This window comes from Galleria mellonella, unplaced genomic scaffold, assembly GCF_026898425.1.
Source record: "Galleria mellonella isolate WM207_F2 unplaced genomic scaffold, CSIRO_AGI_GalMel_v1 utg132, whole genome shotgun sequence".
Classification (NCBI taxonomy): Eukaryota; Metazoa; Arthropoda; class Insecta; order Lepidoptera; family Pyralidae; genus Galleria; species Galleria mellonella.
This window is the reverse complement of record NW_026441989.1, coordinates 944,050-956,992: the sequence shown is the minus strand read 5'-3', so window position 1 is coordinate 956,992 and position 12,943 is coordinate 944,050. Positions and strand designations below refer to the sequence as shown.

The 12,943-nt window shown below is 31.1% G+C and overlaps 1 protein-coding gene across 1 annotated transcript in view; it reads right to left on the bottom strand.

Moving 5' to 3' along the window:
* LOC113518285 (uncharacterized) overlaps positions 1 to 12,718 on the bottom strand; it is a 94,890-nt gene extending 82,172 nt beyond the window's left edge. Inside the window, exons 1-2 of the mRNA XM_026903131.3 lie at positions 12,421 to 12,718; positions 4,207 to 4,252 (exon numbers count right to left, since the gene is read on the bottom strand). Of these exons, the coding sequence (XP_026758932.1) occupies positions 4,207 to 4,233 (27 nt within the window). The 5' untranslated portion in view covers positions 4,234 to 4,252; positions 12,421 to 12,718. The remainder of the gene's footprint in view (positions 1 to 4,206; positions 4,253 to 12,420) is intronic.
* Positions 12,719 to 12,943: the final 225 nt, after the last annotated feature.

Below are 12,943 nucleotides of genomic sequence, written 5' to 3'. Positions count from 1 at the left end.
AATCGTGACTGGATCAGCCTTCATGTGCTTAACCAGGCTAAATAAATTAGAATACAATAGAGCATAATATATCTGACATGTAATTAATATGCATATATGACTCGTAAACACAAATGTGTCCTTTATAATTTAGAAAAATTTGCATAGTAATATCACCCTATTGCTATGGAAAAAAAACTTTCCTCGATAAACCCCAAAGTTCTTCTTGTTAAATTTAAATATATCGTAAAAGCAAAATGCTATATGCAATTTTTATGTAGTTAACAACTATGTACAATAACCCTAACAAAACAAACATTACATTAATTTCGACATAATTACCTACATTACAAGATAAATTTTATTATCAATTTTGCACATTTTATGTGATATTTTGTGAATAAATAAGATGAATTTCTTATTTACGAATGACATTTATCAGGCACGAATCAATGGAGGTGATGGTAGGGGCGTCTTTACATGGACGTATGTTGACTAAATAAAGGACGACGTGCTGAAATGAAAAGATTGATGAGTATAGATGAAGTGGAAAAGGTCTTCCTTTACCGTAGATGTCGTAAGAGGCAGAGGAAATTTAATGATGAAGGAAAAGGGTTTGTTAGTAATGGAGACTGAGAATCCCATTGCTAGCAATATACCTAACCAGGTTGACCTCCTCGTAGTTTCCCCTGGAAACTATCATGGTTAATTTCTGATGAATTTATCATGATGGGCTAACTGGCCTGTTTTCATTCTCATCTATCACCCTTCACTGGTGCTCCGCCAGCGTATCCCGTTAGCGCAGGCGGTACCATACCATACCATTTTCACCCATAAAAAAAAACTGCAGATACCAACCCGCTTGTCAAGTGTGGCAACTACTGGCAGAACCCTCCAAGTGGGAGGCATCTGTTTAGCATTGGACGGCTAATATGATGATGATGAGGAAAGAGGTTTATTTGAATCGAAGCATTTGGCACCCCATTGTTTCTGCCTACCACAGTAAGAAACGGGCGTGACAGATATATATATGTAAGTAAGATCGAATTAAATCAATTAACTGTAGGTAATCGATATCTCAACGAATAAGTGTACCTTTGGGAACTCATTTTAGTTTTCAAAATTCATTTTACTTCATTACCAAAGTTTACAGAATATAAAAATATCATAAAATGAAAATTTAATTGAAGTGAAAATGAAATTATGACATACAAAATTAAATAGGAAATTTTATAGAATAATATTGCAATATGTGTCTGTTAGAGCAATAAACGTATTTTATCAAGTCTTCAATTATGAGTGATGACGGTACATATATACGTTTAATATTTGTGAAACAGTGGCGATTAATATGGTTATTGATGAATAATGTATTTAGACATTGTTTTCTTTACGCTATTGTGTGTCTAGTACGTACCTACCTACTTATGTTTCATGACATGAAAAACGTCCTGCCGGAATAGTATGTGCATCTGAATTGAATTTCACCATTTTTTTGTATCGTGACATGATTTATCGTAATGATATAAGTATCAATTAATTCACCAATAATGTTGTTTTATGTACCTACTTACGTTTTAAAGTTGAGCATAATTAAACATTTGTGCAGATTTGATTTAGTTAAAAAATCATAGAATCAAAGTCGGTTTGAATTTCGAATGTACAATAAAATAATAACCTAATAATTTAAAAAGAATAAAATAATACCTATCATTGAAATGGAGACATGCAAAACAAGCGTCGTTATGTGTCAGAATTCATTGAAACCTAATATCGCAAGAAAATAATAAAAACTATTTGGGACAAATACTTTTCCCAGCAATCATCTTGTCGTGGTAAGTACAGCAAAAAATGTGAGATAGAAATTAACTCCCTCGCCTCTGTATACTGCGGTGACACCGATAGATTGCAAATACTTTCATTATTTTACACTGTCAGAGATTTAATTTTTTTGTACTAAAGCTATTTGCAAAAAGATATGCTCACGGCTTTAATCAAAAATGGAGTACTCAGGATTAAGAGTATTACTTGTATTTTACATAATGTACCTACTTATCTTAACTTTGACATTTTAGTATAACACTCGTACTTACTTTATTGTTTTAAGTACTTAGTGTTACAAAACCAGACAAACTTACTAGAGAGATGTCTTTTTTATTTTAATGAATAGAAACCCAACCTGTGCATACAGTGAATTTTGAATAAAATTATGAAATCAATTGCTATAACATAGCGTTGTGACAGACGGAACGTTAAAGTTACACTATAAGGATTCCTTTATATCTTTCTCTAAAAACTCTCGTAATTTTTAGACGTCCCTTTGTCATATCGACTATCAAAACTGTGCAAGACGGTGTAAAAATTATAAGAGATATGGCCTCATATTGATTAATTACCAAGGGTTTAAAGACATACATATATTCGTGGTTGAAGGTAAGTGACATTAGGGTAAATACGCATGAAGGCTGCCACATGTGCTGGAATAACAATATGACGGCGAACCTTGGTCCACCAAACAAGTGGCATGGTATGACAGGAATGTCGCGGTCTCACGACGCGCGTCATATGAATTCCTCGTTTAGTAACGTGTATATAATTATGTCGCCGCCATTGTTTTGTCTTAAAAATCAATACATATAATCATTATTTGATTACTTACCAGTTGGAATTGTATATAATTAGCACAAGTATCAGAAAAAGGGATGAGTTGTGTATCTATAGGTAAATAAACGTAGATAAGGCAAAAAGAGGATAATAACAGAATAGAAACTGGGTATACTTACATATATTTAAAAAACCACAGTTTTTTATTACCATAAAATGACAAATACAATATATGTTAGACATTAGCTACATTTTATTTATTTATTAAGAATAATGTATTTTTATGTATTTAATTGAAAAATAAGTTTTTAAATATAAAACTAGAAGAATTGAACCGCTATAATATTATCATTAATAGCACCATAAAAATCCACGAAATGTTCAAAATCATTATCAAACACAAATACCAGATATTGATAGTGATAAAATTTAGTAAAGACAACTTGGCATTTGCCTTACCTTGTCAATAAAAAAAGGAAAAAAATAATCCTGGGCAAGAAGAGCGCGTCGGATACGCATGCCCAAATAGATTTGGAAATTTAGTACGCTTTTTACCTCTATTAGAAAATGTCTACACGTTTTAAATTAAACGGGTGATAAGTCTTTACAAAGATACATCTCAGATGATTGTTAAATCCTCCTCAACAGAGTGGAGTGACTCATGTTTTGTGCCGTTTGTTGCAACGAATAGTGCAATGGTCACATTCGACACTGTTATGCTAATAGAATTGGCCTCTGATACTCGGTGACCGGTTACTGATTTACTGAACTTTATTACAACATTGCCTTTTGTTGTTGACAGCATGCTATTTACACAATTGGTATAGAAAAAATTGTCAAAGACAATTGTCAAAAAAATGTTGTCCTGTGGGTGACCCCCTCGTCCACAGGTGCTTATTTTTAATCGATTTAAAAAGGAAGCAGGTTCTCAATTCGGTTATATTTTTTTTATATTTGTTGCCTCTTTTAGTTCTAAACCGATTTGGAAAATTATGTTTTAATATTATATATTTATGTGAAAGAATATATATACAGATTGGTCCCATAGAAATTTTTTCAAAATGGTTTTAGTTTTGAAATTAAATTATCTGGTTTTTCCACAATTGAAGTCGGTGTATTGTACTCGTAGAACATAATCTTTATTCACCATTTACAATACGTTCACGATACAAGTGTAAAATTATTCTGGTGCAAATAATCCAACGACGAATTCATTTGATTCTATAAATCAGTATTTTATTTTTCAGTAAGTAGTTAATTTGACTTATTTTTGTAATATAAGCTTAAACTTAGTAACTATTAAATGGAGAATTAAAAAAGTTTATTTAATTCAATAGCAATTTTCAAAATTATATTAATATTGCCTATTTAAAGTTCCTCATTAATAATAAAACTATCATTGCCGAAATGTTATAGTGACTACCTATACTGTAATCTAAGGCCTATACATAATAAGAAGACTTTTAGATTTTTCCTGTTAAAACAAAGAGAACAATTATTATAAATAGTACAATTTTGTAAAAAATACTATCTTTATAATAATTCTAAACGAACTATACAAGACAATGAAAATACATACACAGGTATCAATAACCACCAGAATATAAATAAAATATTACTTACCTTAAATACAATTTTCTCCTTTTCCATCACGTTTGCGCCACAAAACCTGTAACAAATAATATATATACATAATTAACTAGTATATAAATCAATACATATTTAAGGACAAAATTAATGGTGTAATGAATTAATAAAAAAGATTAGACTTAAACTAATCATATTTATAGTATAAATAAGCTGTTCGCATATCTTCTGGAAATTTTCAAAAATCTTTGTATGAAATGAGTAAAAAACATTTATTCAATTTATGTATGGTTTAACTTATTATTGGTGCCACACGATGTGATATTCCATTTGCCAGTATGTATACAAATATTACGAAATTTAAATTTATTACATGATTATTATAATGGATACCACCGCCATAAAACAATATTGTAGTTACGCTTAAATAAATAAATATAAATAACTATTATATTCTCATTGTATTATATAACTCATGTATTTTTTTTTGAACCCTATTGATTTAATTATATTATGCAATGATTGATAGATTAGCCAATAAGTGTAAGTTTTTATTTTATACATATATACTTTTTTTTCACACGATATCGTTCACATGATGAAAGTGAAAATGCTAAATTATAAAAAACTTTTCATATTTCATAAATTAACAGGCCTATTAAAAGGAGATGGGGGGGGGGGGGGTTAGATGGGCCATATCTACCCTATAGTTTCGAGAATTTTTTCTTGTTGAAATAATTCATGACATTGTAAAGAACCTTGTTTATGCAATAGTTAAAACGGTGCATTGATAAATTAGTTAATTTGTTTGTTACGTATTTTTATACAATAGGTATATGTATATTTTTTTTAAAGTGTGATAATGAAATGGTAACCCTGTCTGTGAGTGGTGATAGGTGAGGATGGAAAGAGGTTAGTTTTGGCAAATTTAACAATAATTAATCACGATGATACCCAGGGAGAACTGCAAGGAGATTGATTTGATAGGGTATACTTATAGCAATAGGGATTTTACGACCCTTTACTAACAATCCCTTTCTCCTTCTCTCCAGTATATTTACCTACATTCTACGCAAATTAAACACGTTTGATAGATATTGGTGTCCTTAGCTACAATACATAAACTAGAATATAATGAGGATAAAATCTGCATTAATGAATGATCGCAGCCCGCAGCCGTCTAATTAATATGAATCAATTATAATAACCTTATTATATAAAAATCTTAATATATAAAAATACACTCTAATTTTTAAAACCGCTCAACCGATTTTAGTGTAATTTTGTAAATGTGTAAATTAATTCCTCAAACTTAAGAAATAGAATAGTTTATTAGATTAGAAAAAATGGACCCGGTAGGTGGTGATAGGGGACTAAACAAACGATGTTTGTTTCAGTCGGTTCAGCTAATAAGTAGCATTTTGAAGTTTTTAATTTGTCATTTTTCACAACACTTAAGTAATCAATAGAATAATAATAATGTTTATAACAATAATATTATACATAATTTAATAGTAATTATTTTATCATTATTTATAACATAAATTTGCATTTAGGTAGTTTGTATTTGACTTTGAACTGTGACACGGAGCGAATGCACCTTAACATATTATCCACATGTTATTTAATGATTAATGTATTCAAGTACTGGGTAGATAGACATTGAATACTCAAGGTTGTACGTTTTTGTGGTCAAATGAATGAAGGTTGCGTGCAAATTATGTAGAATAAATATATTTAATAACATATATGCCTCTACAACTTAATTGAAAGTATTAAATTGTTATTTTTAATTGACCAATTAATGACGCATGAGGCACGATGCATCATGATAATAATAAAACTTAATTTGGCTGGAATTCGAGATGAATACATGTACATAAATATATAAAAATATAGTGAATCTATGCAGAAGTATCTAATAGAAAACTTCAGAAAATTAATATTTTTATATTTTGAAAATGGTTTATTATCACTTGTCAAGTGCTTTCGAAAACACATAAGTACACATAGATAGATACTAGCCTTAATCTATGTCTAAAACTGCCGTTCAATAATCCACATCAAAGGACGTCATGTGTAATAAAAGTGGCTTATAAACTCTTGTCACTAAAGGACGACACACACGGTTGGTAGTATTCTTATTAGCAGAAGTAGTAGCAAAATGTATATAGAATTAAATGTGGTGTCAATTTATTTTAATAGTTCGTGTGACAGCCTAATTGGATACCTAATTCTAAATGCCTGTCGACTTGGTGAGGTTATCTATCATTCACTCTGTATTTGGTATGGGTCCTCGATCGCATCACCTTCTGATATTAAGTACATATCTGTCTAAGATACAGTTCATTTATTTATAGAAATAATAAATGGCAATAAGTACCTACCAATATTTCTTGATTTTAAAAATATCTATTTAATTTAGAAAAGGAATGAATGTTAGTATAATAAAAATAATTATTTATTTTAAATAGGTAAAACAAAATGAAAAAAGGAATAGATTATTGAAATACCTACATATTTTATTTTATTATGACGACACGATGACATTTTTAAAGTAAGTAACAAAATTTATTAGGATAAATAGTATTACTGAGATGTGTAGAGTTTAAGTAGACCAGAAATATTAGAATTAGTATAAATACCTAGGTATATTTGTTTACAGTATTCTAACGTATAGATCTGTAAATAGTATACCATTATTTTGGTTTCTTGTTGTGCAAATTAAAATACAATAAAACCATCACTAACAAATCCTCTCTATTGCAAAAAGTATGACCAAAATCTGTTCAGAATTGTAAGTATTGAATGTAAATAAATCTTTTGTATATATATTCATAGAAAGAAGTAAAATAAAATGTACTTTATTGGAATCCCTGATGGGGTTTTTATAACTATACATATGAACATTATATTTACAAAATAACTTAGTCTATGCATAAATCTAGGAAAACTAAATCAACTACCAACGTATGTAATTACAGACCCAACGTTCATTATTTACGTGTAGGAAGAAAGTAGTTATGTAGATAACATAAAGTGACGACTCTATGGCCATTACACTCGTAAGTACCTTCACTACCAGGAACATACGAGTTTTCACATCACTAATAATATACCGTGATGTAATATAACGAAGCCTTTAACATTAAAATAAACGATACCTCACTCATAAATCAGAGCTGTACGAATGTTTTCGATAGTAGGTTAAGTCATAACTTTTATCACATAATACTTAATAGTTACTACTTTGTACAATACCTCATAAGAATTTACAGGCTACAGAGGAATAACACCCAAGTCCTCAGGAATGGCAACACATGGGAGATATTATGGATGATACAGTATACTCTGTTATGTCCATAGTACTGCTCATGTCTATAGGCGATGGTTACCACTTTCCATCAGATGCTAAAAAAGCTAACTTTTTACCAACATGAAAAAAAAATTTTTAATTAGACTACGTACTAATAATAACTTGTCTACACAATGCCACTGTCCCACTCATGTAGTTGAGCATATTTTTGGTTTGAAGTGTGCGATGTCATAGGAAAATTACAGAGTCATTAGTCCACAAGAATGGCAGCGCATAAAGAATACCGTATGCATAGATATCACAGTATCGTCATATCAGCCGTTATCTGTCCACTGCAGAACATAGGCTTCCCCCAGAGACATATATATGTGATATAAACATTACTATATATTATTATTTACTTTAGAAAACTCATGCTACTTCTAAAGACAAACGTCGCTTTCCAACAAACAGGTCGTCTGTTCATTTGCCACTTCAAGTTGTATATACTACTAATATATTTTATTGATGGAATTCTGAATTAAACTAAATATACAAAAAGCTTTTACAGGTAATGTATTAAACAGTATTTTTTTTTAAATCGCAAAACAAAGCAATTAAATTTACGTCATTTTTTCAATTAAACTGAATACAAAAAACAAGCATTTTGTAAATATTTGCACACCCATATCAGTGTTTTAAATACTCGTTTTTAAACAGAGTCGGGATTTACAGTCACGAATTCGTGATCAGAGAAACAAAAACAATTTGGTATATCAATAGCAAATTAAGGAAGAGACAGAATTACACTCTGCTTATACGATGTATAGCTATATCTTACATTAAATAGGTACTACGATTACGTTATGATAAGTAGAATTATTACCAAAATATATACTAAAGGGAGACTTTGTATAAAACTCGTTTGCGTGGGCACCGTTGTCCCATTCTTGTTTCTACTGTGAAACAGTTGTATTTCCATGGCTGTGTTTAGGGTGGGATATGACAGTGAAATTACAGAGTACAAAGTAATAACACCTGAGTCCTCAGGAATGGCAACGCATGGGAAGTATTATGAGCGAAACAGTATACTCTGTTTCGTCCATTGTGTATGCTCATGTCTGTATACCACCGTTATCACTTTCCATCAGGTGAGCCGTCAGCTTATTTGCTATTCTAAGTTACATAAAAAAAATTAAAAATAATAAATTATGGTGTAATTGAAAAAAAATTGAATATCATTTTTTTTCTAATCATTGGCATAGATAATATAATACTCATAGGTATATGAATGTTATTATTACATTTTTATAGGCCTTTCTTTACATTTTTTAACAATAAATCTCATAAACATTGTTACATAACCACAGTTAAAACTAATTAACTGTTATTTATAACTGTGTCGTTGTAATAACATTTAAGGAGAAAACTTTAGATCATCGTAAAATTTATTAACATTGCTTCTGTTTTTTTTTAATGATGCACTAACGTTATCGTCATGTCATCATAATCATCGCAGTTAAACAACACAATAAAAGAAATTGAAACAAAAGGAATGTGATTTTTGCTATAAAACACTCATAAAAGTTAGGAAATAGAAAGCTGCATTTAGTAGACATTCTCTTCTGTAGGTGCCAGAATTGCCCAATAAGTAATTAAAGATTTCTTACTTGTCGTAATTATAATTAATCTCATTAAAGTTTCATTACTGGACTATAAGAATAATGGCTGGACATAGTCGTCTTTCCTTTAAGAAAATTGGCATTTTCAATAAAGCGGCTTGATATGGGATTTAATTTAAAAAAAAAAAAACAATGTCATTGATTTACTCTTACTTCCTTATTCATAAAAACTAAAATCTTCTATAAATCTAACTGTTACACTGTTCTAACACTTTCTTTAAAATTGGGAATTTAGTAATTTGATAAAAGAAGTTCAATGGCTAAAATAGGTTTATGGAAAATTTTATATTTTTAGAGGTGACGACGAAAAATTTGATAAAGCAACGACCTTAAATGCATTGCTAGGGGTCAGTGGACACAGGTGGACAGATAACAGCTAATATGATAAATATGATAGGTTATTACGTATACTTAGCTAGTGAGTCACGCGAGCGAAACTGCGTGATACAGCTAGTTAATATATAAATCCAAATTATGTCATGGCCTTAAGTTTATATTTTACATCATTATTTAAGTACCTACGTACAGTCGAACTGCGATGTGTCGGTCTATCGGATGGGAAGGACGTGCGATTTCTAAGTGCAATTAATTAATATATACATATACCTGTAATTTATGTGTTATAGAAAGGTTTGTAACTTTAGGCACAGATATTATAATACTTCTGGTATAGCAATCCAGTAACTACTCTATCGAGAATAATGCTAAACATATTTTTTACAATCATTATTGTAGTAATTGTAATGTTAAAATAAAACCAAAAAGAATCGAAGAATCTTATATCATAAAAAGTAGTGATATTCAGACAAGTAACACTTATTCAAGTGAAACATAAATCGGCATAGTACTATTATATAATTGTAATCTGACTTAATCTAAATCTGTGTTGTTATTTACGATCATTATAAATATTTCCGTGCCTATATATTTTAGTTTTTTTTTAATTATATGGCGAAAATACGGAATGAAACATTTGAAGGTGGAGTAAGAAGAATTGCTGCCTAATGGCTTTGTAAAGTGTTATAAGTGCATTAACTTATTTACCTTACGGAACCATTAATCTTGTTTTATCTTCCTGGTAGTCGGACTGTAATAATTAAAATTAGAATAAATGGATTGTTTCTCTAATGGACGCCATGATGTAACATTTAAAAGGCCGGCAACGCACAAGCAATTCCTCTCGTGTTGCAGGCAGATGGGCGATGGTAGCCGCTTTCCATCAGGTGGACTGTCTTTTTTTATGCAATTTAGAATGGCAAATAAGCTGACAACCCACCTGATAGAAAATGGTAACCGTCGTCTATAGACATAAGCAGTACCGTGGACATAACAGAGTATACTGTTTCGCCCATGATACTCCCCATGCGTTACCATTCCTGAGGGCTCAGGTGTTATTCCTCTGTATCCTAAAAATTCACTGTCATATCCCTTCAAACCGAAGTACAGCCATGCAAGCACAACTGCTTTACGGTAAAAACACGAATGGGACAGAGGTCTAGCTGTTTGTTTCCCTAACAATAAAAAGAACTTGTCTTTTGTAGGGAATAATTAAAAGTATCTGTCTATCAATGGAGTTCAATCCACGAGTTGGATTTGTCCTCTAAGGAAGCTATAGCAGAGATATGAATATAGTTTTTACTTTAGTTTTAAATTATGTGTACTATACGTTAAGTATCTTAAATATTATCTAATACACTTTGACTGTAGATTTAAAAAAAATATAGACATGCTTAAAAAGGGCGTCGCGGTTTCCTTTGAGAAAATTACCCACTATATAATGTTAGGGCGCGGTCGAAAGTTTCCTCCCTTTCTTCATATAAATATAATATCTTCCACTTTATACTCTCTACCGTTCTGGAGACAAGTGATTACACATTTAATTAAGTAAATATCCGAAAAAGTATGCATTACGTAAATTCATTAATGTTATTTTTTCGCTGTTTATTTGTTACATTTCAAATTCATATTAGGTATACTTTATTTTAATATATATAGGTATAACTGCCTTAGGAATTTCCTCTAGTACATGTTTTTTTTTACTGGGTGAAAATGGTATGGTAACCCCGCCTGCGCTAACGGGATACGCTGGCGGAGCACCAGTGAAGGGTGATAGATGAGAATGAAAATAGGCCAGTTAGCCCATCATGATGAATCCATCAGGAATTAACCATGATAGTTTCCAGGGAGAACCGCGAGGAGGTCGACCTGGTTGGGTATATTGCTAGCAATAGGATTCTCAGTCTCCATTACTAACAATCCCCTTCTACCCTCTAGTACATGTTTGTACTCCGTAAATATACCTTAATTATTTGGTCATGCATATTTTTGGATTATGATCTCGATCTGTATCTATTGCATACTGGGACAGTAGTGTATAATAACATGTAATCTAATTTGTATATATAATATATACATAATCTGTTTTGTGTGCTAATAAATAAATAAATATGCGCTCCAAAATTATGAGACGACATTGAAATTCTACAAATTTATATACTTTGCTATAAATTAATATATTTAAAGCTATTATGTATATTTAAACGGCTACCTATATTAATGATCACCTGACATAGTTAATGTAATACTAGTAAATGGACTCTTAACAAAATCTTACAGGGACGGAAGACGGGATCAGTAATGAGGTCTAGCAACTAGAATTGGCCAACTGAACTAACATTATCCTCATCTATTATTCCTCACTAGTGCCCCACATAACAAGCGGGAATACCGTTCCATTTTCATTCTTAAAAAAAATGCTGACTAGACGGGTTGGTTTTCTTTCTCTTGCACAATGTTTATTGTTTCCTCTACAACTCTATTGCTTTTTTCTTTAATGTATTATTAATAGAAGACTGCTTGCGACTGCAAATGTGTGAAATTTTCATTGACATTATTTAGATACATACCCTACCGTCCTATCGGCAAGAAGATCGACGTTTGCCTTCTGAGTACAAAACTTTATCCAAATAAAAGTTTAGCAGTTTGCGTACGAGAACTTAGTCACATTTTAATATTAGTAGATTCAAAAAAAATTTAAAAAAAACTATACAAATTAACATTATCCTAAGATAATCTAAATTAAAGCCTAGATTTAAGTTCTATTTAGGTAAGTAATAACATAATTAGAGTTCGCGTAGAAAGAACCCTTTTTATACACCTAATTACCTATGTACATAAATATTCCCTAATACTGTGTTAGAATTTTAAAAGAATAATACCTACGTTTTAAGATTTAGAATTAATTTAATTATTTATTTACAGTTAGCTACTTACTTTATTAGCTTATGTACAAACAGAACATACGAAACTTAATGTCACAACACTGGGAAATGTTTGTAAATATCTGTTTCGAATGATTTCTCTAACAATTCCGATTACGATAAAACTATCGTGATTTGTTTACGCTGTTGTCATGGCAACCCGTGAGAATTCAATATGGCGCACGATGCGCGCGCGCCGCAGTGTACAAGCGCAGACTGGCTTCACCGAGTTCGGTCCGCGACCACCACTGCGGCTCTTCAAAAGCGAGAGGAAGAGCTGGTTCCAAGCGAGTTTTTGTTGCACGAGGACAAGCGCGAATGAATCCACTAATCCTATTATTGATTTGTATGCGTCCGACCCACACCATCTCTAGCTCATTAACTTGACACCTCCGCCTTCATATTTTCCGCTGATTAGGTTTCTAATCATAAATCAATAGCATAAAATCTTGTTTGTAATGAACGGCAACCTTCACCTTGGTTTACATAATTAAAAAATAAAACTACCAAAATATGACTTGCTTGTTGATACAGAA